Raw genomic sequence first — 24,908 nt, 5'->3', positions numbered from 1 at the left:
CTGCTGCTGCTTGCTGCTGCTTGCTGCTGCTGCTGCTGCTCCACTGGGAAGGCTGCCCGTGACCTCGGGAGGTCATCTCAGCACGCATACAGAGGGAGTAACACTTATAGCGCCGCACAGATGCATTCAAACCACAGACGCAATCGCCAAACCCGGTCTCATCCATGGAAGGAGCGGCCGCGACCCCAGCGGGCGGGGGGGGGGGATGAGGGTCACTCGAGGGCGACCCCAGCGGGGGGGGAGTGGGGGTCACTCGAGGGTGACCCCGTGGTCCCACTTGGAGGCGGGCCACGGCTCCAATTCGGCGACGTCGTATTTGTGGAAGTCGCGGATTCCCTTCATGAGGCAGCAGGCGAGGATGATGCTGATGATCTGCAGGAGGCAGGGCAGAGGGCGAGCTGATGAGAGCCAAGCGGAGCAAAGCTGTGAAAGTCTTAGATTTCATGATCGAGTCTGGCTGGGCCAGCGGCTCATCTCACAGCTGGGACTGTGGTGGCATCTATCCCAGGATACCCACAGGAGTCGTCGGGGCGCTGTCTAAAAGATTCACATCTCAGCCCCCCCCCCCTCCACCACTGCCGTCCCTTGGGAAGTTCCGATGCTATGCTTCTGGGCTTTCATGGCAGGGCACAAGCAATCACTTTCACCGTCATCATCCGTCATCATCATCATCCATCATTAGTATCCGTCATCATCAGCAGCAGCGTCCAACATGATCAGCATCCATCATAATCAGCAGCGTCGATCATCATCCATCATTAGTATCCGTCATCATCATCATCAGCGTCCATCGTCATCATCAGCATCCATCATCATCAGCGTCCATCGTCATCATCAGCATCCATCATGAACATCACCTGGATGAGCGCCAGGCCGAGGGCAACGCCGCCCACGAGCAACGCGTTCTGGAGCAAGATCGACTCCACCACGGACACGCAGCCCTGGCACACACGCAGCACACACGCAGCACACACGCACGCAGCACACACACACGCAGCACACACGCAGCACACACGCACGCAGCACACACACACACGCAGCACACACACACGCAGCACACACACACACGCAGCACACACGCAGCACACACACACGCAGCACACACGCACGCAGCACATGCAGTGCAATCACTTGGAGTACACACACAGTACACACACAGTACACACGCAACACACACGCAGCACACACGCACGCAGCACACACACACGCAGCACACACGCACGCAGCACACACGCATGCAGCACACACGCACGCAGCACACACGCAGCACAGACGCAGCACGCACGCAGCACACACGCACGCAGCACACACGCACGCAGAACACACGCATGCAGCACACACGCACGCAGCACACACGCAGCACACACGCAGCACACACGCAGCACACACGCACGCAGCACACACGCACGCAGCACACACGCAGCACACACGCACGCAGCACACGCACGCAGCACACGCAGTCCAACCACTTGGAGTACACACACAATACACACACGCAGCACACACGCATGCAGCACACACGCACGCAGCACACACGCACGCAGCACACACGCAGCACACACGCAGCACACACGCACGCAGCACACACGCAGCACCCACGCACGCAGCACACGCAGTGCAACCACTTGGAGTACACACACAGTACACACACAGTACACACGCAACACACACGCAGCACACACGCAGCACACACGCAGTGCAACCACATGGAGTACACACACACAGTACACACACAGTACACACGCAACACACACGCAGCACACACGCAGCACACACGCAGCACAACCACATGGAGTATACACACAGCACACACGCAGTGCAACCACATGTAGTACACATACACAATACACACACGCAGCACACACGCAGCACACACGCAGCACACACGCAGCGCAACCACATGGAGTACACACACAGCACACACGCAGTGCAACCATATGGAGTACACACACACAGTACACAACGCGTTCCTGTGGGCGCCCAGGTGAGCCACTCAAGCGAGTGCCCAGGTGAGCGCCCAGGCGAAGCGCCCAGGTGACCCTTCTGATTTGTGCACAGGTGAGCACGTGGGCGAGCGGGCATGGGGGGTGGGGCGAGCGGGTGCGACCCGGCCGCACCTCGGTGTAGATCACTGTGTAGGCGGTGCTCGCATCCACGTTGGCTCCACAACGCTCCCGGGGGTAGATGCAGCAGCTGTCGGGGACCCTGCCGCTGCTGCTGCTGTTGCTGCTGTTGCTGCCGCTGCTGTTACTGGAGGTGAACCAGTTGTCGAAGGAGGTGACCCCGCAGCACTTGAGCTGCACGAAGACCAGACAAAGAACCCCCGTGTAGCCCACTCAGACTGCCGGAACAAGCGCTGTGAGCGAGCGCCTATGAAAGCCAGCGCGGCTTCCCTCGGCTCGTGATGACGGCGTGGAGAGGTTTCAAGCCAGCAGTGGGTAGAACGTGCTTCTCGATGTTGATGATGATGGCATGGGGGAGGCCTTCATGCGGTAGTTGACAGACAATGGCTCATTGTGACGACGACGATAGTAATGTGGAGGCTTTCATGCAGCAGTGGACAGAGCACGTGGCTCGTGACGGTGGCGCCGGTGCCCGCGGCTCCGTGGCTCTCACCTGGGTCTGCATCTTCCCCAGCAGATCGTCCACCGTCGCCTCGGGCTGCTTCTCCAGCAGCTCCCACACCTTCACCTCCACCAGCTCACGCACCTGCACCCCCACCCCACACGCGTCGTCATTCACGTCGTCGGAGACGCGGCCCCGTCACCCCGCTCGCAGACACCCAATTTTTTTTCCCACTGGCATATCCGAATCGCGCCGGGGCTGTGCCGAGACAACCCGGCACGGTTTGGGTAGCGCCGGGGGGTTGTTTTTCCACTGCGGAAGCTGCGCCGTGCCGCCGACGTAACGCAAGGGGAAGTTTCGGTGAACCCCGCCCGCGGCCCTTCTCGTGAGTTTCACGGTTTCTGGTTCTGGGTCCGCTCGGTGAATCGCCACCCCCCACCCGCACTGCCATGGCTCTGATGTGCCAGTGGGCGCCACGGTGGCCAGGAGATGTTCACTCGCTCGCCTGGCCTGCAGGAAGTCGTGGGCGGCTCGATCCCGACTCTGACGCCTGCTGCTGCTGCTGTATATTTTTGGAGTTTGCGTGTCTCTCTCTCCACGTGGTCGTGTGGATTTTTATCCGGGTCCTCCGGTTTTCCCCTCCACATTTAGAATCAACGTCACGCGTTTGGAGAATTTGGCTGCTGCTATAAATGTCCACGTGACAAGCCGCTTCGTTGGGCTGTCACTTGTGGCAGCCAGGTCGCTTCTTAGAAAGAGCTACGTAGCTCAGCGGGCTTTAGCTGGTAAAATAAAAAATATATTTTAGTTTGTAGAAAAGGGATGCGAGATCCTCCGATAGCCTTTAACAGACTGTAGGGGCGAGCGCTGTTTGCGAGCACAACAATGGGGTGGTGTGGCCAGAACCACGCGCAGCCACCTTTGTCTCCCCGGTGCCGATGTTTACGCACCAGATGTAAAGTCCAGTTGACCTCAGGGAGGTCCGTGGCCGGTTCAGATTTCACTCGCCACCGATGTTAGCCAGAGCCAGGGATCTAACTCAGCTTGCCGGGGTCGTCAGCTGAGGGCGCAAAACCCCCGCGGGCCGCCGCACAGCGGGAAGCGTTAACAATGCTTGTTTAACGGATGGACCGGAACCGGCATACGAATGTGGAATTCCCACCACCGGCTCGGGGCAGCGTGAGCGTGCAGGGCAGGCACCTGGTGTCTGAAGAAGTAGGCGGTGACCCCGAGCCCGAGCTCCAGGAAGAAGATGAGGAACATCAGAGCGGAGAACTGCGGCGCACAGAGACGGAGACGGCCAAGCGAGGCCTCAGCGGAGCGCACAGCACGACGAGCGGCACCGACCGGAGCGGCGCGAGTGGGGGTCGGGGTGGGGGCCTCAACGTGGCCACCGTGCAGTGGCCCTCGCGCTGCGGGGGCCTCACCGTGGCCACCGTGCAGTGGCCCTCGCGCTGCGGGGGGCCTCACTGTGGCCACCGTGCAGTGGCTCTCGCGCTGCGGGGGGCCTCACCGTGGCCACCATGCAGTGGCTCTCGCGCTGCGGGGGGCCTCACCGTGGCCACCATGCAGTGGCTCTCGCGCTGCGGGGGGCCTCATCGTGGCCACCATGCAGTGGCTCTCGCGCTGCGGGGGGCCTCACCGTGGCCACCATGCAGTGGCTCTCGCGCTGTGGGGGCCTCACCGTGGCCACCGTGCAGTGCTCTCGCGCTGTGGGGGCCTCACTGTGGCCACCGTGCAGTGGCTCTCGCGCTGTGGGGGCCTCACCGTGGCCACCATGCAGTGGCTCTCGCGCTGTGGGGGCCTCACCGTGGCCACCATGCAGTGGCTCTCGCGCTGTGGGGGCCTCACCGTGGCCACCATGCAGTGGCTCTCGCGCTGCGGGGGCCTCACTGTGGCCACCGTGCAGTGGCTCTCGCGCTGCGGGGGCCTCACTGTGGCCACCGTGCAGTGGCTCTCGCGCTGCGGGGGCCTCACCGTGGCCACCGTGCAGTGGCTCTCGCGCTGCGGGGGCCTCACTGTGGCCACCGTGCAGTGGCTCTCGCGCTGTGGGGGCCTCACCGTGGCCACCGTGCAGTGGCTCTCGCGCTGCGGGGGCCTCACTGTGGCCACCGTGCAGTGGCTCTCGCGCTGCGGGGGCCTCACCGTGGCCACCATGCAGTGGCTCTCGCGCTGCGGGGGCCTCACTGTGGCCACCGTGCAGTGGCTCTCGCGCTGTGGGGGCCTCACCGTGGCCACCGTGCAGTGGCTCTCGCGCTGCGGGGGCCTCACCGTGGCCACCGTGCAGTGGCTCTCGCGCTGCGGGGGCCTCACTGTGGCTACCGTGCAGTGGCTCTCGCGCTGTGGGGGCCTCACCGTGGCCACCGTGCAGTGGCTCTCGCGCTGCGGGGGCCTCACTGTGGCCACCGTGCAGTGGCTCTCGCGCTGCGGGGGCCTCACCGTGGCCACCATGCAGTGGCTCTCGCGCTGCGGGGGCCTCACTGTGGCCACCGTGCAGTGGCTCTCGCGCTGTGGGGGCCTCACCGTGGCCACCGTGCAGTGGCTCTCGCGCTGTGGGGGCCTCACCGTGGCCACCGTGCAGTGGCTCTCGCGCTGCGGGGGCCTCACCGTGGCCACCGTGCAGTGGCTCTCGCGCTGCGGGGGCCTCACCGTGGCCACCATGCAGTGGCTCTCGCGCTGCGGGGGCCTCACTGTGGCCACCGTGCAGTGGCTCTCGCGCTGCGGGGGCCTCACCGTGGCCACCGTGCAGTGGCTCTCGCGCTGCGGGGGGCCTCACCGTGGCCACCATGCAGTGGCTCTCGCGCTGCGCGCCGCAGCAGCCGAAGAAGGAGACGAGGAAGACGACGAGGCCCAGGGCCATGACGCAGAGCGAGGCGACGGTTGCCGCGTCGCTGAGGAGGGCGTGCGAGTCGCTCAGCATCAGAGCCCCGAGAGCGACGAGGCACAGGCTGGAGAGCTGCGGGGGGGGGGGGGGGGCAGTCAGGAGGCGCTCAGCGCTACGGGGCACGGGCTGGGGCGGGAAACCCGTGGCAGCGGTGGAAGTTCCACATTCTCGTGGCATGCGGCGGGGTTTGGGTGTGAGATCGTGTTACTGTCAGAGGTGGACACGGGGTTTGGGTGTGGGATCGTATTACTGTCAGAGGTGGACACGGGGTTTGGGTGTGGGATCGTGTTACTGTCAGAGGTGGACACGGGGTTTGGGTGTGGGATCGTGTTACTGTCAGAGGTGGACACGGGGTTTGGGTGTGGGATCGTGTTACAGTCAGAGGGAGACACGTGGTTTGGGTGTGGGATCGTGTTACAATCAGAGGTGGACACGGGGTTTGGGTGTGGGATCGTGTTACAGTCAGAGGTGGACACGGGGTTTGGGTTTGGGTGTGGGATAGAGTTCGGGTCCTGGTGAGGTTTAGGGTCTGGGTTAGGGTCATGGTTGGGGGAGAGCATCACTGGGTTAGAGTCGGGGTCAGGGTTTGGGGTCTGGCTCGGTCCGGCTCTAGGTGTGAGGACTGGGCTCAATGTGTCCCCCGTGTGTAAGGGAGCAGGAGAGAGCAGACGGCACTTTGCTGCGGCTCATTGCTTGGTGCAGTCCCTTCACGGGACGACTCATCGCTTACTTTCTACACCTTGCTGATCGAGGAGGGACGACAGACTCGGGGACATACGTACATATGTTGTTGTTATTGTTGTTGTTGTGCTCTCAAACATCCCAGGAGGCTGCGCTCGCTCGAACCGCTGCGTCCCCCTCCCCTCTCCCCACTGGGCGTGGAGTTGGGGCGTTTAAGCAGAAAAAATCCCCTAAATATAACTCGAGCCAAAACCACAACCACACGGAACATACACACACACTCACACACGGAACATACACACTCACACGGAACACACCCACACACTCACGCAAGCGCGCAACACACACACGGAACATACGCACAGACGCGAGACACACACACTCACACTAGGAAGACACACACACGGAACATACTCATGCGGACCACACACACACGCACACACACGCACACTCACACACGCACGCACACTCACACGCACATACTCTCACGCACACTCACACACGCGCATACACACGCACACTCTCACACACACACTCTCACACACACACGCACACTTGCACACACGCACTCACTCACACACGCACACGCACGCACACTCACGCACACGCACACACGCACACACACTCACGCACACTCACACACACGCACACTCACACACACGCACACTCTCACACACTCACGCACACGCACACACACGCACGCACACTCACGCACACTCACACGCACGCACACTCACACGCACGCACACTCACACGCACGCACACTCACGCACACTCTCACACACTCACGCACACTCTCACACACTCACGCACACGCGCACACACACACACTCTCACACACACACTCTCACACACACGCACACTCGCACACACGCACTCACTCACGCACACGCACACACACGCACGCACACTCACACGCACGCACACTCACACTCACGCACACTCACACGCACGCACACTCACACGCACGCACACTCACGCACACTCACACGCACGCACACTCACACGCACGCACACTCACACGCACGCACACTCACACGCACGCACACTCACACGCACGCACACTCACGCGCACGCACACTCACGCACACTCACACGCACGCACACTCACACGCACGCACACTCACACGCACGCACACGCACGCACACTCACACGCACGCACACTCACACGCACGCACACTCACACGCACGCACACTCACGCACACTCACGCACACTCACACGCACGCACACTCACACGCACGCACACTCACGCACACTCACGCACACTCACACGCACGCACACTCACACGCACGCACACTCACAGGCACGCACACTCACACGCACGCACACTCACACGCACGCACACTCACACGCACGCACACTCACGCACACTCACACGCACGCACACTCACGCACACTCACACGCACGCACACTCACGCACACTCACACACACTCACACGCACGCACCCTCACACGCACGCACACTCACACGCACGCACACTCACACGCACGCACACTCACGCACACTCACGCACACTCACACGCACGCACACTCACACGCACGCACACTCACACGCACGCACACTCACACGCACTCACACGCACGCACACTCACACGCACGCACACTCACACGCACGCACACTCACACGCACGCACACTCACGCACACTCACACACACTCACACGCACGCACACTCACACGCACGCACACTCACACGCACGCACACTCACACGCACGCACACTCACGCACACTCACACGCACGCACACTCACACGCACGCACACTCACACGCACGCACACTCACGCACACTCACACGCACGCACACTCACACGCACGCACACTCACACGCACGCACACTCACGCACACTCACACACACTCACACGCACGCACCCTCACACGCACGCACACTCACACGCACGCACACTCACACGCACGCACACTCACGCACACTCACGCACACTCACACGCACGCACACTCACACGCACGCACACTCACACGCACGCACACTCACACGCACTCACACGCACGCACACTCACACGCACGCACACTCACACGCACGCACACTCACACGCACGCACACTCACGCACACTCACACACACTCACACGCACGCACACTCACACGCACGCACACTCACACGCACGCACACTCACACGCACGCACACTCACGCACACTCACACGCACGCACACTCACACGCACGCGCAGTAAACAAGGCCACGTGCGCTGCCCGTGGGCGAGCCGCACGCGGAGTCCGCGCCGCGTGACGGCGGCCGCGGTCACAGCTGCGGCTGCTGCCACTGCGCCGCCACTCACGGGCGCGAGATGTTCCCCAATTGCGACTGAGTGATCGGTGGTTCCTCTTCCATCGCCGCGGCTGGACGATGGAGCCACTCTCCCGTCGCCCCACGCCGCTCGTCGGCCACGTGGCTTGCGTGGCCATTCGTCCACATGCCGCTCGGTGCGGCCGGAGTTTGACTCGCGGCCACGGCGGTAACATCGGTGGCGAGTGACAATCTGAACCGACGCACCTCACCAACCCGCACTGGCCAGCAACCAGCGTGGGGAAGTATGGCCAAACAACATCTTCGATCGAGGATTTCACGTGGACAGCACACGGAGTGTGTTGCGGGGAGGGGGGTGGGGGGTGAACTCACGCAGAAGAGGAGGTTGAAGACAAAGACGAGGTATTTGATCACGGCAACTCTCCCGTCCACACCCATGGCGCCTCCTCGTCGCTTCCACCGCACTCCCGATTAGCACGGTTGGCTACGTACGGTGCGAAAGAAGTTCAACATACACACGTCACTGGTCGGCAGCCAGGGCCGCAGCACACACGGCCTTCTCACGTGACACTCGCAACGTCACCGTTAGAGTTCAAGTCGGGCTCACGGTCAGGGTCATAGTTATGGTGGGGCCAGGGTCAGCGCTAGGGTCAGGGCTGGGTCAGGGTTATGTCAGAGTTAGTGTTAGGGCTGGTTCAGGGTTTGGGCTGGGTCAGGGTTTGGGCTGGGTCAGGGTTAGGGCTGGGTCAGGGCTGGGTCAGGGTTAGGGCTGGGTCAGGGCTGGGTAAGGGTCGGGTCAGGGTTAGGGCTGGGTCAGGGTTTGGGCTGGGTCAGGGTTTGGGCTGGGTCAGGGTTAGGGCTGGGTCAGGGTTAGGGCTGGGTCAGGGTCAGGGATGAGTCAGGGTCAGGGCTGGGTCAGGGTTAGGGCTGGGTCAGGGTCGGGTCAGGGTTAGGGCTGGGTCAGGGTTTGGGCTGGGTCAGGGCTGGGTCAGGGTTAGGACTGGGTCAGGGTTAGGGCTGGGTCAGGGTTAGGGCTGGGTCAGGGTCGGGTCAGGGTTAGGGCTGGGTCAGGGTTTGGGCTGGGTCAGGGCTGGGTCAGGGCTGGGTCAGGGTTAGGACTGGGTCAGGGTTAGGGCTGGGTCAGGGTTAGGGCTGGGTCAGGGTCAGGGCTGGGTCAGGGTTAAGGTTCAGGCCGGGTCAGGACTGTAACAGTGTTCCCATGTTCAAATTATCAAAAATTCTGTCAACAGCCCTCGACCACAACACCACAGCGTACAATGCCACGATTAGAACTCTTCACCACAATACCAACACACACACCAGCACGATAACACAACGCACACCACAATACCGACGCAGCAAGCTCCACAACAACACAGCGCAGCTACAACGATACTCAACAACACCTTGACACAACATACGTAACACAGCATCCACAGCACCACCGTGCAAAAACACAGCCACACACTACAACCCCATAACAGTATACACACCAACAACACAACACAACAATCACGGGCAGCATATCACGAAGCTGGAAGTTGCACTTTAAAACCGAAATGCAGTGAGCGAGAACGACTCATTCATCCTCTCGTTCATTCGCTCGTTTCTCATGAATCATTCATCCGCTCCTAAACTCATCCAACCACTTGTTCATCCACTCATTCATCAGCTCCCTCGTCAATTGTTTCAAATCACGTATCGGCTCGTTCCTTCGTTTAAAAAAAAACATTCATCCCTTCGTGCACGCAATCGTCACGTGGCGAGCGATCAGCGCGAGACTCACGTGGCCACGGCGCCGAGTCGCAGTCCCTCGCGTCCACGCCGGACCCCGGCAAGCCGCGTCTCGGTCTGTCCCGGGGTGAGGGCGGGGTGGCGACTGGGGCGGTGCCTGGGGCCCTGTGGCTGGTCCAACCCCGATGACCCCGGGCCCCCCCCCGATCGCCGCCGTCTCACGCGCTGCGAACTCCGGGATTGGCTGCCGAGATGCTGGGCGGTGGAGGTGGTCACTCGCGCACCACGCTCACCGCACGCCCAGCCTCCAAGCGCACCACTCACCCACTCACCATTCATCCAGCCTCCAAGCTCACCACTCACCCACTCACCATTCATCCAGCCTCCAAGCTCACCACTCACCCACTCACCATTCATCCAGCCTCCAAGCTCACCACTCACCCACTCACCATTCATCCAGCCTCCAAGCTCACCACTCACCCACTCACCACTCACCCACTCACCATTCATCCAGCCTCCAAGCTCACCACTCACCCACTCACCATTCATCCAGCCTCCAAGCTCACCACTCACCCACTCACCACTCACCCACTCACCATTCATCCAGCCTCCAAGCTCACCACTCACCCACTCACCATTCATCCAGCCTCCAAGCACACCACTCACCCACTCACCATTCATCCAGCCTCCAAGCACACCACTCACCCACTCACCATTCATCCAGCCTCCAAGCTCACCACTCACCCACTCACCATTCATCCAGCCGACTGCTCACCACTCACCATTCATCCAGCCTCCAAGCTCACCACTCACCCACTCACCATTCATCCAGCCTCCAAGCTCACCACTCACCCACTCACCATTCATCCAGCCGACTGCTCACCACTCACCATTCATCCAGCCTCCAAGCCCACCATATCACTCACCCACTCACCATTCATCCAGCCGACTGCTCACCACTCACCCACTCACCATTCATCCAGCTTCCAAGCTCACCACTCACCATTCATCCAGCCTCCAAGCTCACCACTCACCCACTCACCATTCATCCAGCCTCCAAGCTCACCACTCGCCCACTCACCATTCATCCAGCCTCCAAGCTCACCACTCACCCACTCACCATTCATCCAGCCTCCAAGCTCACCACTCACCCACTCACCACTCACCCACTCACCATTCATCCAGCCTCCAAGCTCACCACTCACCCACTCACCATTCATCCAGCCTCCAAGCACACCACTCACCCACTCACCATTCATCCAGCCTCCAAGCTCACCACTCACCCACTCACCATTCATCCAGCCTCCAAGCACACCACTCACCCACTCACCATTCATCCAGCCGACTGCTCACCACTCACCATTCATCCAGCCTCCAAGCTCACCACTCACCCACTCACTATTCATCCAGCCTCCAAGCTCACCACTCACCCACTCACCATTCATCCAGCCGACTGCTCACCACTCACCATTCATCCAGCCTCCAAGCCCACCATATCACTCACCCACTCACCATTCATCCAGCCGACTGCTCACCACTCACCCACTCACCATTCATCCAGCTTCCAAGCTCACCACTCACCATTCATCCAGCCTCCAAGCTCACCACTCACCCACTCACCATTCATACAGCCGACTGCTCACCACTCACCATTCACCAAGCCTCCTAACTCAGCACTCACTCACCCACCACTCTTCTTCCGGCATACGAGCTCACCGCTCACCACATTAACCACAAGTTATCAAAATACACCATCTGCACCACTCACTCGAGACCCTCACCACACACACTACAGCTCAAACACTGCTCACCACATTGCACACACACACCACCGACCCACTAAAGACTCACACCACACCACTCACCCACTATAAAACAACGAGCTTGTTTGCCCGTCCAAGGACGGGTGTAAATTGCAGTAAATCTGAAATACTCAATAGAAACATTGTTCAGCTCATGATTATTAATGAGGGAGGGGGGGGGTGCCCCATGTGGAGTGACGTCACCCGCTAAGGGTTATTGGGGAGGGGTGCGGCATGTGGAGTGACGTCACCCGCTCATGATTATTAATGAGGGGAGGGGTGCGGCATGTGGAGTGCGTGACCTTCTTGTGCGTTCGTGTAAATTTACACGCGGGCATGAATATTAATTAAGGGGGGGGGGCCTCTTTTACAGTGACGTCACGCAGGGATGTAGCACTGTGCTGCGTAGATTAATGTTTTACCGTCACTTTCTGTATAGAAACGTCATGTTTGAAGCGACTTTGCGTAATAAATTATTAAATTCAGCTCGACCTTCCTTTGCGTTAGTGTAAAAATCCACTCACTCATGAATATTAATGAGGTGGGTGGGCCTCATGTGGAGTGACGTCACGCGGGGGAGTGGACTTCATGTGGAGTGACGTCACGTACAGGACACATTCTTGGCTTATTCTAATAGTAAATACTCCCCATTCGACAAACTCACCACTCGCACTAAACACTCACGGCACACACAGACACCACTCACCCACTATACAGATTCACCACAATCACTCTGTGGCTGCGATGTCTTCATGATGAACCACGATCCATCCACTGCTGGATGAAGGCCTCCCCAAGCCATCGCCACACGTCACGGTCCACCCAGCACCTCCACGTGCGGGTTTCTTCGTTCCATCGCGAAACGGCGGTGGACGCCCCCTCGGAGCGCGAATTCCCTCATTTGGCTGCCACTCCTCCTTGAGTCTCCACCTCCGGCCCCCGTCCCCTCTCGGGCCGTGCCCTGCCTCTGCCCACTCGTCGGGCGACGAAAACGCATCTCAAGAACGGCACGTGGGGCTCGCTTTGTTACGCTGTACAGAATAGAGATCTTTATTAAAACCGCGATATTTCAATATATACATAAAATTCAAGGTTCATTAGAAATAAAAAAAAATCCAACGTTACAAGTTCATTGTACAGGACGAAAATAAAATAAGGACGGGCCAAGCAGTCATCGGCCTCCCAGCAGACAACACCTGAACTTGATTCGCCTCGAAGCACGCACACACGCACTTGCACACCGACACCTCGACTGACCGTGAAGAAACCCCGACGCACGCCAACTCGCCGCTCACAACCCGACCTGAAAGGGCACGGCCAACTTAAAGTGCTCCTCCAGCCTCCTCCACGGGGCCCGGCCGCAACAAGTTTTTGGTCCGACTCTCGGCGCTTTGCGAGGACACGCGAGGTATCAAGGTACACGCCGCACAAGGAGACGCGCACGCAGAGGGCAGCGGCGATTCTAGAGCGATTCTGGGAGGTGTCCCAGCCTCTCCAGTGAATGGAAGTGTGGCCCTCTCCCGCCCCCCGCCTCTGCTCTGCATGTGCCCCCCCGCCCCCCTTGAGAGGCTGTTTTTCGGTATGGATGAGGCACCCGAGTTAAAGAAGAGGTTCTCCGGCACTTTTTCGGTTTGTGCCGCGCATTGCTCGTCACGATGTCCGGCGGTTCGCTCCACGCGTCCATCGTGCTGATCGGCGTACGGTGGCGCAACCCGGAGATACGTAGCAGAGCTGCGTGGAGCAACCGCGAAAACCCACGCGGGGGTTACGTTGGAAAGGTCACCACGGAAAAGCCCGGTGATGCCATCGCCACCACCGCGCCCATCCATCGTTTCCCTTTTTGCCAGATCCGGCGGCATTTGCACAATCGACGCCTTGTGACCTCCAAAACCTGCTGGTCCCATCCCCATCCCACTCGTGGAGTTCTACACCGAAGCTGCGATGATGCGGACAGAGCGGCCCTCCCACATTAGCTGGCGATGCCTTCTGTGCCCTCGAACCGCCGTCGACACACACGCACACCGCACACGCACGCGCGCACACACGCACACCGCGTCGATATAATTGGTCCTTGCTGCGCACGCATGGGGAAGCGACGAGCTCGCTGTAGCATCCTCCCCCGTTGCCGTTCCCCATCGCTCCACTCTGTCCCCTTCACATTAACGGCGGCGACGCGACTGGTGTCCGTCCCACTTCCCGCGTCCTCCAGCGGCGCTCTCCTCGCCCGTCGCGACAACAACGGTGCGGTCCACTCTCCATCACCCGGGGTGATGGGGGGGGGGCAGGCAGGGCTCGGGATTAACTGAAACGTGGACAATGCAAATCATATGCACAATAGGGTGACAAACGTATCCACCGATTACGTAGCACGGGGGTGAATTATTTGTGGCTCTTTTCAATGACCGGGTCATCAAGAGCGAGGATGCGCGGTGCTCCCGCGCGCAAGGCCTCGAGAACACCATTGTTAAGTTTGTCGCGAGCACGGCTTCCATCCGCAACCTCGGATAATGGGAGCGGTGACCGTGGCCGCACGGCCGGGAGGGGCCGACGTTTCAGAAGCGGACGGGACGCGCGGGGGAGGGGCACGGCACGGGCGGCAAACCCCGGCGCCCCCACTCGAGAGCGCGCCCACCCGGCGCGGCCCCGGTGTCACCGTGGTGCCGCGCAACCGCTCCCGCGCCCGTCCCGAACCCGGCACGCGCTTGCTCGGAAATGCCCTCGGCTAGGGAGCAGATAACATCGGCAGCCGCAGCGTCCGACAAACGGCCCCCGCCCCCCACGGAACATTACGGCAGCCGCGGAGGCGACGAGCACAGCCTCGTGCCGCCCGGCGTCGGTGGCCCGTTGCGCACCGCGGCTCGACACGCCCGCACCGCGGCTCGCTCGGCCTCGCCCGGGAGGCGGCGCTGAGATTCGGTGGGAAGAGGGCGGCCTTGACGGGCACGGAGCTAAGGGCAGCTCCATGCCCCGGGCCGGGCGCGAGCGCCGCGTCTTGCTCAGAGTGACGGGGTGTGTGTGTGCGTGCGTGCGCGGAAAATACCCGGTGGGCGAGCGGAACCCTTCGCCCTCACTGCATTTAAAACCGGATCGAAACAATTAAAAATAATAATTACACTTGAAAGTGATAGGCGCCTCTACAGTGTAAATCCCAGTGCATTTGTGTCGCGCGCAGCAAAACTGTGACGCGGCCCCGACCGTCTCGCCGCCTTCCTCCGTTGAGTTCGGCGAGGGCCAGAACCGGGGCCCGCTCCGTGATTACCGCTGCATGACAGCGAATCCGTGGCGGGGAAAAAATCATCGCTCAGAGACGAGACGAGCGAGCCCGGACAACGGGGCGCTCCGCTCCTTGGAACGCGAGTTTACAACGTCTCCACGCTCCCCTTCCACAAGTGCAAAATGTAACCATTACGATAGAAATCCTCCTTCCTGTGCATCGAACGCAGCCGATCAGCTGTCGAGCACACACCAACCCGGCCAACCGGCCACCCGGCCAGCAACCTCCAAACACAGGCAACCAACAGACAGACACGCAGACACACAAGCCTTGCACGCACACACGCACGCGGTGGCGGCATTGCGGACGGAGGGTCCGTAACCGCGGGGCGATGATGGGTGGCGTTGGCCGGGAGGGGGTGGGGAGCGTGTTCACGACGGGTTGTACCGCGTCTCCCCGGCCGACACTTGACTCATCCTCTTGGTGCTGCCCCACAGCTTGCGCAGCTGCCCCGATCGGATCTGTGACGGCGCACGCGCGCACACACATGCGTGGGAAGGCGCGTGCTTACGTTGCCGTTTGCAATGAGGAATGTGGGGCCTTGGCAACAACAGCAGCAGTCCGCGTGCGTGGTTGTGTGCTAGTGAGCGGCTGTGCGAGTGTGTGGGCGCGCGAGCGAATGGGTACGTATGTGACTACGTGCGTGCGCGTACCTCGGGTGCCCGCCCGACGCCCACGAAGATGAGCTTGCCGTCGGCCAGGCCGACGAGCACGTGGCTGCGCTCCTTCGTGACGGAGACGCAGTGCACGGGCACGCGCATCGCCAGCGACGTCACCTCCTCCAGGCTGCCACCACGGGGGAGGTAGGGGAACGGGGCGGAATGGAGGGGAGCACGGGGAAGTGGGGGCATGGTGGGGACATGGGAAGAGATGAATCGCAAGGTGAGGGGAAAGGTAGTGGATGTTGCAGGCGAGGGCCTGTGCCACCCATAACGGTTATCCCATGCGGGTGAGCACGTGTCTGCCACCACGACCTACCCTTACGGGCGAGTCTGTTGCACCCACACAGGTGAGCGAGCGAGCGTGCGGGTACCTGTGCAGGTGCCGTATGGACAGGTTGCACTGCATGCTGCCCAGCACCACGTGGTCCCCTGCGACGCACAGGTCGGTGAGCTGCTCGTACAGGCCCTGGGAGGCGAGGTGCCGCCCGTTCACAGAGTACACGTGCAGCGTGTGCTTGTCCTGCGCACGCAGCCATCGCACGAGTCAACGAGGCAGGCTTGCCTTCGAAAGAGCGCCCTCTACGCCGCGGCGTACAGATTGCTGCGTGTGGTGTGCGTGGTGCGCGTGGTGTGCGTGGCGAGTGCAGCGAGCATGATGAGCGTGGCAGATATTAGTGTGGTGAGAGGGTAGCGAGCGTGGCTGGGCACGGTGAGGGCCGCTCACCTTGAGGCTGGCCTTGGCCTCCAGCGTGCTGTACACGACGACGTGGCCCTCGCAGGAGAGCGCGAGCGCCGGCACGGACAGCGGCAGGGAGCTCTCACACGGCGGGCGCAGGCAGCGCATGTACTGGCCGCGCTGCACCGTGTGCACCATCACCATGCCGTCCTGGCGCGCGCGCACACACACACACACGTGAGCGGGCGGGCGCCGGTGAACAGTCGGGGAAGATGACCGGCGCACACCCCGCGCTGCTGAGTAGCAATGACGTGATGAAGAAGGGACCCGGCCAGCAGAGGATGCCCTGGGGCACGTTGGTGCTGCCCTGGCCGCCCAGCTGCCCCTGGGGCTCCGTATTGTTGTTGTTGTTGGTGATGGGCCTCCGTTGCTTCATGCTGCGTTGTGTCGCAGTGTTATCTAATCGAGGATTTAACATAGCGACTTTGTCAAAGCACTTTCAAATAATTATAAATGGTACATTAGTTATTGGCTGATGGGGAAAAGGGATGGGATTTGAGAATTGGGGAGGGGAATGGATGGCAAGGGAGGGTGATGATAGGGAAAGGGAGGGGCGAGGTAAGGAAGGGGGAGGACGGTTAATGTTTTACGGACAAGGACAGGAAGTAAGAGGGATAGGCTAATGAAAGAAGATCAGTCTTAAGAGAGAAACGAAAAATGGTTTAGTGAAGTGGCCTATGTTGATGTGGAGTGGGAGTTTATTCCAATGGAGGGGAGCCAGAAGGGTAAAGGAGCAGAAACGTGACTGAGCACGGGGAGGGGGGGGCGTGGTGTGGGACAAAAGAGATTGTGAAGGCGGTGGCCGAGATGGGACAGAGTGATGAATAATAGAAGCGAGATAGGACGGGGCTGGAGCATGGAGCGATTGGTAAGCGACGGCAAGGAATTTGAATAAACAGCGGTAGTAGACGGGAAGCCAATCGAGTCGGACAAAGGAGAGCAGAGGAATGGTGCTTGCCTAAGCCACCCTCGCCTTCTAGGGTACCGGACAGTGAACACCCAGCAAGGTGGCAGTGGGGAACACAGGTGCTGGAACACAGGTGCTGGAACACAGGTGCTGGAACACAGGTGCTGGAACACAGGTGCTGGAACACAGGTGCTGGAACACAGGTGGTGCAGCGGTCAGCCAGTTAACCCCACACACCTGGGCCTGTCCCGTGATCTCCTGCCAAGCACCTAGCCTAACACAAGCGCTGTGGTGCCGTCTTCTGTTGTTGTTGATGTTGTCGATGTTGCGTGTGTCTCACCTTGGCGCCCGAGACAGCCATGTCGAGCTCGGTGCTGATGGCCACGCACAACACCTCCGCCGTGTGGCCGTACAGCACCTGCAGCGGCTTGGGTATCAACCCCACGCATATCCCACCCTGCAGCACACGGGCAGACGGGCACATACACGCACGCACACGGGGAAAGAGATTCCCTATGTAGTAGACAGACAAGAATATGCATTTCAAATCGAATTTCAACTTTATCGTGCTTCACCGGGTTAGAACTCGAGGGGCCAGGACGAGCCTCGTTCACACGAGCGACCGTGACAGATGGACGAGGCGGGCGCACGGCCGCGCGCAGCTCAGTTGGAACAGCTTTGACATGGCGCGCACGCGTGGCGGGCACCTGGTAGAGGAGCTGCCACACCATGCACGTGGTGTCCCGCGAGCCCGTCACCAGGTGGATGCCGCAACCGTCCAGCGCCAGGCACGTCACGATGTCTGCGCGCCGCGGGCGGCAAAACGACAAGAAAGACGGCGGGCTCAACGGCGCCGACACCGGCTGACAGAGGTGGACCAGAGGCACGGTTACAACGGGACGGAACCATCGATGGAATTACAGGGAAAACCTGACGTCGCATGGTCCACGGCCAGACACGAGCGACATTCATCTGTCGCTGCGATCACGTGAGCCGCACCAATCTGGTACCAGGGTGGGAATGTATTCCTACCTGACCACAACGCCGTGCTTCTGATTTCAGTGCACTCGCTCGTAGCAAGTGATCGGGGTGTTCGATGATGTCAAACGTATTTGAAAGCCTTGTTCGGCCCTCGGTAAGGAGGAGGCTCTCCTGCCCCGACTTGAGCCAATACACAGGAAGGAATTGTGGCTGGTCAGCTGACCGCCTCTACCAATAACACCCCTTTGCGAAGCGGGCACGAAGCGGCGAGGAGGAAGAACTGGCAGACGCGTGAACCCGCCGCCGCCAGCGGCGTCGCGAGGTTTTGTACCGATGTGGCGGGTGTAGTGCGCCACGGGCCGCGCCTTGCCCAGCGACGTGGCGCGGACGCTGTTGTCCCAGTTGCCGGCGCTGAACAGCAGCTTGCCGTCCAGAGAGACGGCATACAGCCGGCACGACGCCTCCAGGCCAGGCGCCAGCGGGCCCGTGATGTAGCGCTGGGTCCTGTGAGAGAGACAGCGTGTGCAACGGACAAACACGCACACACACGTAAACCATTTAACAAAACTACCGAACGTTCAATCATTGCGCATGTGAGCACATGGGGCATGGTGGACACGTGGCACATGAGAGACTTGAATGGCAAAGGGGGCATATGGGATATGGTGGCCGTAAGACAGAGTGAACACAAGAGACACAAGGGACATGAGGACACATGGGACACAGGACGGGGACAAGGAGAGGACGTACTTGATGCTTGCGACCGAAGGGTCCCGTGAGAAGGTGAAGTAATTGGAGATGTTCTTGTTGTAGGGGAGCCAGCCGTGCGCGCCCACCAGACTGTTGGCACTCACCGTCACCTGAACAGTGCACACACGCGCGCACTCTGGCACAGAACAAAACTCGTCGCTGTCGCAGCGAGTGATTGCCGGGTACGTGGGGCGCGGATGCGGCCCCGAGGGTGGCACCTACCAGTGTCTCGAGGCCGCCCTGCGAGATGAAGGAGCGAGGCTGATTCCTCGGCACCACGGCCTTCACGATGGGAATGTCATCGCTGATGCCCTGCAGGCGGCACGGGGGGGACACGGAGACACGGGCACGTGAGGACACGGGGACACAGGAACAAGGGGGAAAAGGCACACGGATACAGGGGACGCAGCACCAAGGAACAAATACGAGAACAGACACAGAGCAGACGAATCTCTTGTCTCCTGGTCTCTCATTGCTCTCTTGTTTATCTCTGGCATCAAACGAAGCTAATCTCTCCGGTCAACAGCTCTTTCATCTTAATCTCAGCTCAAAGGGGAGGGGTTGGGGGGGGACCCTGGGTGGGGGTGGGATGGGTTTGGCGCGAGGGTGACGGCACCTCTTCAAAGAACGTCTTGAGCTCGGAAGTGTTGAGGAAGAGATTCATGGTGAAGGTGTCTGTGCGTGAGAGGGCTCGGAGCGCCGACACGGCCGACAGACGCGACGGGTGCGGCTCCTGGTGGGGGCGGCACAGAAAACGCGGCACAGCAAACGTGGCGTCAGGATTTGGGCAACCACAAAATATATATTTGAGTTTTACTTAAGATTAAGACTGTGTGCGTGTGTGCGCACCTCTACGTGCGACTGTGTGTGTGTCCATGTGTGTATCAATGCGTGTACATATGCGTTCAGCTGTGTGGTTGTGTGTATCGGTGTGCACCTGTGTGTGCGAGTGTGCGTGCCTGCGTGATTGTGCGGGCCGTGCCCGTGCACGTGCATGTACGCGCGCGTGCGTGCCTTGAGCAGCTGGCACGGCGTCTGCCCGAAGTTGCTGATCATCCCCTCCACCGCCTTGCGCTCCATCTCGTTCTCGATGGCGTCGACATCCACGGCGCCTGCAGCACGACACCGCGCTCTGCTCAGACACCGCGCGCCACCCACACCTCGCCGCTCACCTCCTCCGCCACTGATGACGACGGTGCTCGCCGACGAGCGCGGTTTGCCAGGAGGCCTGGGACTCACCTTCGTAGGTGCAGTAGTAGAAGACATTGTGGGCCTCCACGGCCGCCGGGCCCCGCTGCTTATAGCCGAAGATCAGGTCGATCCACTCGTGCAGGTGGGCCGACACAAACTCCGACTCCTGTGGGGCACCACCGCACGCACGCTCCGTTCTCTCACAGCCACTCGGCAATGCCACGGTGGGCTTTATTATGTATTTATACCGCTGCTGAGCGAGGGGTCGCGATGCCAGGTGGCCAGCAATAAACAGCACTGAAAAATTTGTAATGTTTAAGAGTTGAGACATCGTCGTCGTCGCCCTCCAGCCACCGCCACTCTCCCACCGCCATTGCCGCCCTCCTACCAACATCACCCTCCCACGCACGGTCATCCACGGCGTCACGCAGGGCCACACTCACCAGCGCGGCGCGGTGCTTGCGGATGAAGTCGTCGGGAGACTTGGCCCAGCGCGGCAGCACGACGTTGTTCACTGTCTCACGGGACATCTGCAGCGTCCCCAGGTTAAAGCCTGCACAAGGCCACGGGCAAAACGACCGGCGTTAATGACAAAACTCGCTTCCGTGTCCCGTGCCAACACGATAACTACGTAACGATTTTGTCTCCCAAGTTGCGGGTAAGTTTGTGGCCGGTTTTCTTGAGGGCGATATCCTAAAAGCGACACAGCCTTACACAAAAGTACCTCCCTCTTGGATCATCGTTACGAGAGTTATTGTGACCCCGGACAGACGGGCGGACGGAGCTAACGCACAAATACTTTTAACAGTGGTTGGAAAGCGTTAAATCCGGCGACGCACCGTTCTGGTTCTCCAGGAACTCGGGGAAGTAGAAGAACTCTGGGATGAGCTCCTTGACGTCATTGGGGCTGTCCATGAGCGCCTGCCATGTCGCCGGGATGGAGTGGAACTGCCGGTCGGCGCAGTCGAACCTGGGGACAATAATCACAAGGTGGGAGTAGCGAGCGAGTGCCGTGGTGAGCGTGTGAATGAGTGGGGGTTGAAACGCGTGGGCGCCGTGGCGAGCGCGCTACGCACCTGCCGCTCTGCAGCTGGATGTGGAGCGTGGTGAGTGGCTCCACGCGGATCATGTAGTGCATCACACCCGCCGCGTTCGAGTAGTGGGTGCCGTAGTGGAACTTCCCCGTCGTGCCCGTCGTGTCCTCAAAGTTCTCGTACCTGAGACACGTGGACAGCGAGAACGCGGACCGCCGAATGAGAACGCCGGTCAGCGATTGAGAACGTGGGTCAGCGATTGAGAACACAGACCGTCAAGCCGATCTGCGCGGCTCGCCGGACGTCGCTCAGTGCCGGGATTACAAAATAATAAAAACGCAGAGGGGCGAGTCCCCGTGGAGATTGGTAGCACACACTCGGTATTGGGGACTGGGAGAGAAGCGGCCAAAATGGGCCGCGAGGAATCGGGAATGAGCAGGGGGCACTAGTTAGACGCAAGGCAACGCCGGTCGCGACTCTGCGCTCGACCCGACGACCGAGCCCAAACCTCCCATTCCCGTCCCCACGAGCGACTCCGTCGCGCGGGGGGCTCCCCGCGAGGCCGAGCGGGCGCCGGGGTGGCGGAGCGCCACTCGCCTGTCCTTGACCTCCTTGGCGTTGCGCTCGCTCACGATGCCGATGGGCTTGGAGAGGTCGCGGAACACCCCCGGGTTGCTCAGGTCCAGCTCGTCGGACGTGTAGTCGCTGAGCACCCAGGGGAACTGCAAAGACACGCACACGCATCATGCACACATTCACAAACACATACATGCACACATTCACAAACGCATACATGCACACATTCACACACACATACATGCACACATTCACACACGCATACATGCACACATTCACAAACGCAGACACAGTCTCTGCGTAAATAAAGACATAAATTCCCAAAAATTAAACATCTGTGATTTTCCTCTGCTGTGTCCTAGGCTGTCCCGACATGAAGCTCTGTGAATGAGAACAAAACTTTAATAAAGAGCGACTGTCATTGCCTGGTGTGCTGTGTAAACATCAGCACTGGGGGGAGAAAGGTGGCCAGGCACGGAATGACGGTGAGGCGACTTGGGGAGGCCTTCATTCAGCAGTGGGTCATTCACGATTGATGACGAGGATGATAATGATGATGAGGAACCTCCTATGAGAGTGTGTGTATGGGTGTGCGTGTGTGCATATGGGAGCGTGTGCGGGGCCTAGCCCGAGCGCACGTACGTACCACGGGGTACTGCGCCAGGTCGTTGTAGGTGCGCCCAGCGATTGTGTTCAACTTCATCAGGTACTCGAAGTTCGAGATCTCCCGGTTCACCCATTTCTACCGGATATGAGCACGGAGCAGGGGAAGGGGGTGGCGGGCAGGTGGGTGGAGGGGAGGGGAGGGAAGGAGGGAGGGGAGGGGACGGAGGGGAGGGGAGGGAGGAAGGGAGACGGACAAACACTCTGAGAAGCTGCTGCTGCTTCGAGGCATTTGCCAACTTGACCGAGTGGCCTCAGAATGTGAAATGTTGCAGGCTGACAACAAAAACAACAAACAGTCGCAGGGGCAAGAGACGAGAGGTGAGATGCTTTCTCTGCGAGCAGCCTCGGGTTGCAGTGGCGCGACGCGGCGACGCTACCTGCGTGATCCCCGAGGCCTTGAGCAGCTCCTGCGGGGAGCGTGAGCCGTAGTAGACCAGGTTTGGGGGACGGAGACCCACGATCCGGCTGTACACCCGGTTCCTGACCTACAGTGCCACAATCACCATCATAATCACCATCGCCAGTGTCAGTCGCGCCTTCATGATTGCACCGTTGGACCCAAGCAGCCGAGTTATGCGATACTAACCGCTGCAGGATGATTTCGAGGCCGTGACCTTTAAAGGTCACAGCCTTCGGAAATCATTCCAGACATGAAGCTGGGTGGTGTGGTACATGCACATTTGGCTACTTTTGTCTCCCACGTACTAGTGTAGATCATACCATAGTACAAGCTAATACCTCCCACCTATCTAAACAGAACACAGCGGCACGTGTTTGTGCCAGGCCAAGGTGCACTTTGAGACTTTGTGAAGTGTCAAAAGTTTGCTAGCAATAGGTCACGGTGTTATCAGTTGACCGAGATGACTGGCAGATCCACCACCTGCATTCACACACGCCGTGCCACACACGTGTACACATGCACACAGGCACGCACCTCCTTGGTGAAGTTGAGGAAGTAGCTGGTCTGGTCGATGAAGAAGATCTCGAGTGCCGAGCGCCGCAGGTTGTACCGGCGGAGGTGAACCTCCCGCAGCTGCCACAGCGGGCACTTGAAGTCCAACCCCATGCCTGGGGCAGCACATGAACACTCATTCGTTCATTCGTTCATCAGGGGGTGGCAGGACAGGCCAGAGAAGGGCACACGTACACCCACACACACAAAGACGGGCAGCCAACAGAGACTGTTGGTACAAGTGCTGCTACAGTGGCGAGCACCGTCTGCACTCCCTCCCACTCGCACCTTCCTCCTTGTCGCCGGACAGGTCGTAGAAGTAGACGTGGTGCGTCGTGAGCTCCAGTCGCCCGGGCACGGCGTCCACCATCTTGATGAGCTGGCACTCCTCGGCCAGCACCAACTTCTCCTTCTGGCTCTGCTCGCCCTCGCCGGTTCCACTGGCGGGGGGCGGGAGGCGGCGCAGGACACGCGATAAAACAACGAGACGATCGGTCGACCGCCGAGTCGACGCAAACGCCGCGCACCGTGCCGTCGAACGCCGAGCGTGCTGGTGGGGGGAGGGGGGCGGTGCTCACAGCGGGGCGACGGGGGCGATATCCTCCTCGTCCTCCAGCTTGTCCTCGTCCACCTCGTCTACCTTGGCTTCCTTCACGACCACGAGGGAGAGGCTGTCTGCCGGCACGGACACCTGCTGGGCGCCTGCGTCGTCGCGGGGGACACAGGAAGCAAGGTCAGCACGAGAATGAACCCCGTTCACGGTCGGCCACCGCTCTCGGCACCCGCCCTCGCCCCCGTGCAGGCACGGCACCGCGCCCCACGCCGCGCCACCGCACCGTGGTTATCCCTCAGCGCGCTGGACTCGCGGTGCGTCCGGAACGAGAGGTTGGGCTCCAGCTTGAGGCGCATGTCAGAGTCGGTCTCCGCGCTCGCCAGCCTCCAGTGGATCGGGGAAGCCTCCCTGCGTGAGCAAACAAACATCACCATCACGGTCATCATGGTACTTTTATCAATAGTCGATGTGAGGTCTGTAAAGCGAGCGTGTCCTTATGGGCCCCATGGCCTTCTGGGAGTGATGCTTTTCGAGCAGCATTGGTTTAACACATTCAGTGTCATCAGCGGTCGGGCTTGCTTGAACCATTGCTGGTGAAATGCGAGATGCTTATTGGAAAGGACCTCTCTGAAATTATGGATGATGGGATGTGTGGAAAAAAAACTTTATTCTTTACATGGAGAAATAG

General features: G+C 60.2%; 2 protein-coding genes across 4 annotated transcripts in view; both read right to left on the bottom strand.

Annotated features, from left to right (window-relative positions):
- Positions 1-238: 238 nt before the first annotated feature.
- Positions 239-10,304, bottom strand: LOC144938085 (CD63 antigen-like). The gene is made up of 8 exons (XM_078865778.1): positions 10,189-10,304; positions 8,775-8,886; positions 5,342-5,521; positions 3,766-3,840; positions 2,617-2,709; positions 2,118-2,297; positions 858-941; positions 239-372 (listed from the first exon to the last, which is right to left on the bottom strand). The coding sequence occupies exons 2-8, from the start codon at positions 8,838-8,840 to the stop codon at positions 250-252; spliced, it is 801 nt and encodes a 266-aa protein (XP_078721904.1). The 5' UTR covers positions 8,841-8,886; positions 10,189-10,304; the 3' UTR covers positions 239-249.
- A 2,662-nt stretch (positions 10,305-12,966) lies between these two features.
- LOC144938268 (neurobeachin-like protein 1) overlaps positions 12,967-24,908 on the bottom strand; it is a 55,276-nt gene continuing 43,334 nt past the window's right edge. For 2 of the 3 annotated variants that reach the window (XM_078866127.1, XM_078866128.1), the window contains exons 35-56: positions 24,504-24,628; positions 24,246-24,369; positions 23,956-24,107; positions 23,650-23,783; positions 23,093-23,200; positions 22,696-22,791; positions 22,071-22,195; positions 21,516-21,656; positions 21,279-21,409; positions 20,883-20,992; positions 20,488-20,605; positions 20,263-20,360; positions 19,865-19,981; positions 19,471-19,560; positions 19,249-19,358; positions 18,830-19,002; positions 18,225-18,319; positions 17,858-17,974; positions 16,599-16,760; positions 16,246-16,394; positions 15,866-15,998; positions 12,967-15,673 (exon numbers count right to left, since the gene is read on the bottom strand). In XM_078866127.1, coding sequence (XP_078722253.1) covers positions 15,584-15,673; positions 15,866-15,998; positions 16,246-16,394; positions 16,599-16,760; positions 17,858-17,974; positions 18,225-18,319; positions 18,830-19,002; positions 19,249-19,358; positions 19,471-19,560; positions 19,865-19,981; positions 20,263-20,360; positions 20,488-20,605; positions 20,883-20,992; positions 21,279-21,409; positions 21,516-21,656; positions 22,071-22,195; positions 22,696-22,791; positions 23,093-23,200; positions 23,650-23,783; positions 23,956-24,107; positions 24,246-24,369; positions 24,504-24,628 — 2,698 coding nt within the window. In that variant the 3' untranslated portion in view covers positions 12,967-15,583. Of the gene's footprint in view, positions 15,674-15,865; positions 15,999-16,245; positions 16,395-16,598; positions 16,761-17,857; positions 17,975-18,224; positions 18,320-18,829; positions 19,003-19,248; positions 19,359-19,470; positions 19,561-19,864; positions 19,982-20,262; positions 20,361-20,487; positions 20,606-20,882; positions 20,993-21,278; positions 21,410-21,515; positions 21,657-22,070; positions 22,196-22,695; positions 22,792-23,092; positions 23,201-23,649; positions 23,784-23,955; positions 24,108-24,245; positions 24,370-24,503; positions 24,629-24,908 lie in introns of those variants that run through there. The other variant, XM_078866129.1, reaches the window with a different exon arrangement.

Source organism: Lampetra fluviatilis, chromosome 21 (genome assembly GCF_964198595.1).
Source record: "Lampetra fluviatilis chromosome 21, kcLamFluv1.1, whole genome shotgun sequence".
Classification (NCBI taxonomy): Eukaryota; Metazoa; Chordata; class Hyperoartia; order Petromyzontiformes; family Petromyzontidae; genus Lampetra; species Lampetra fluviatilis.
Note: the sequence above shows the minus strand (reverse complement) of the source record. Positions and strands in the feature narration are given on the sequence as shown.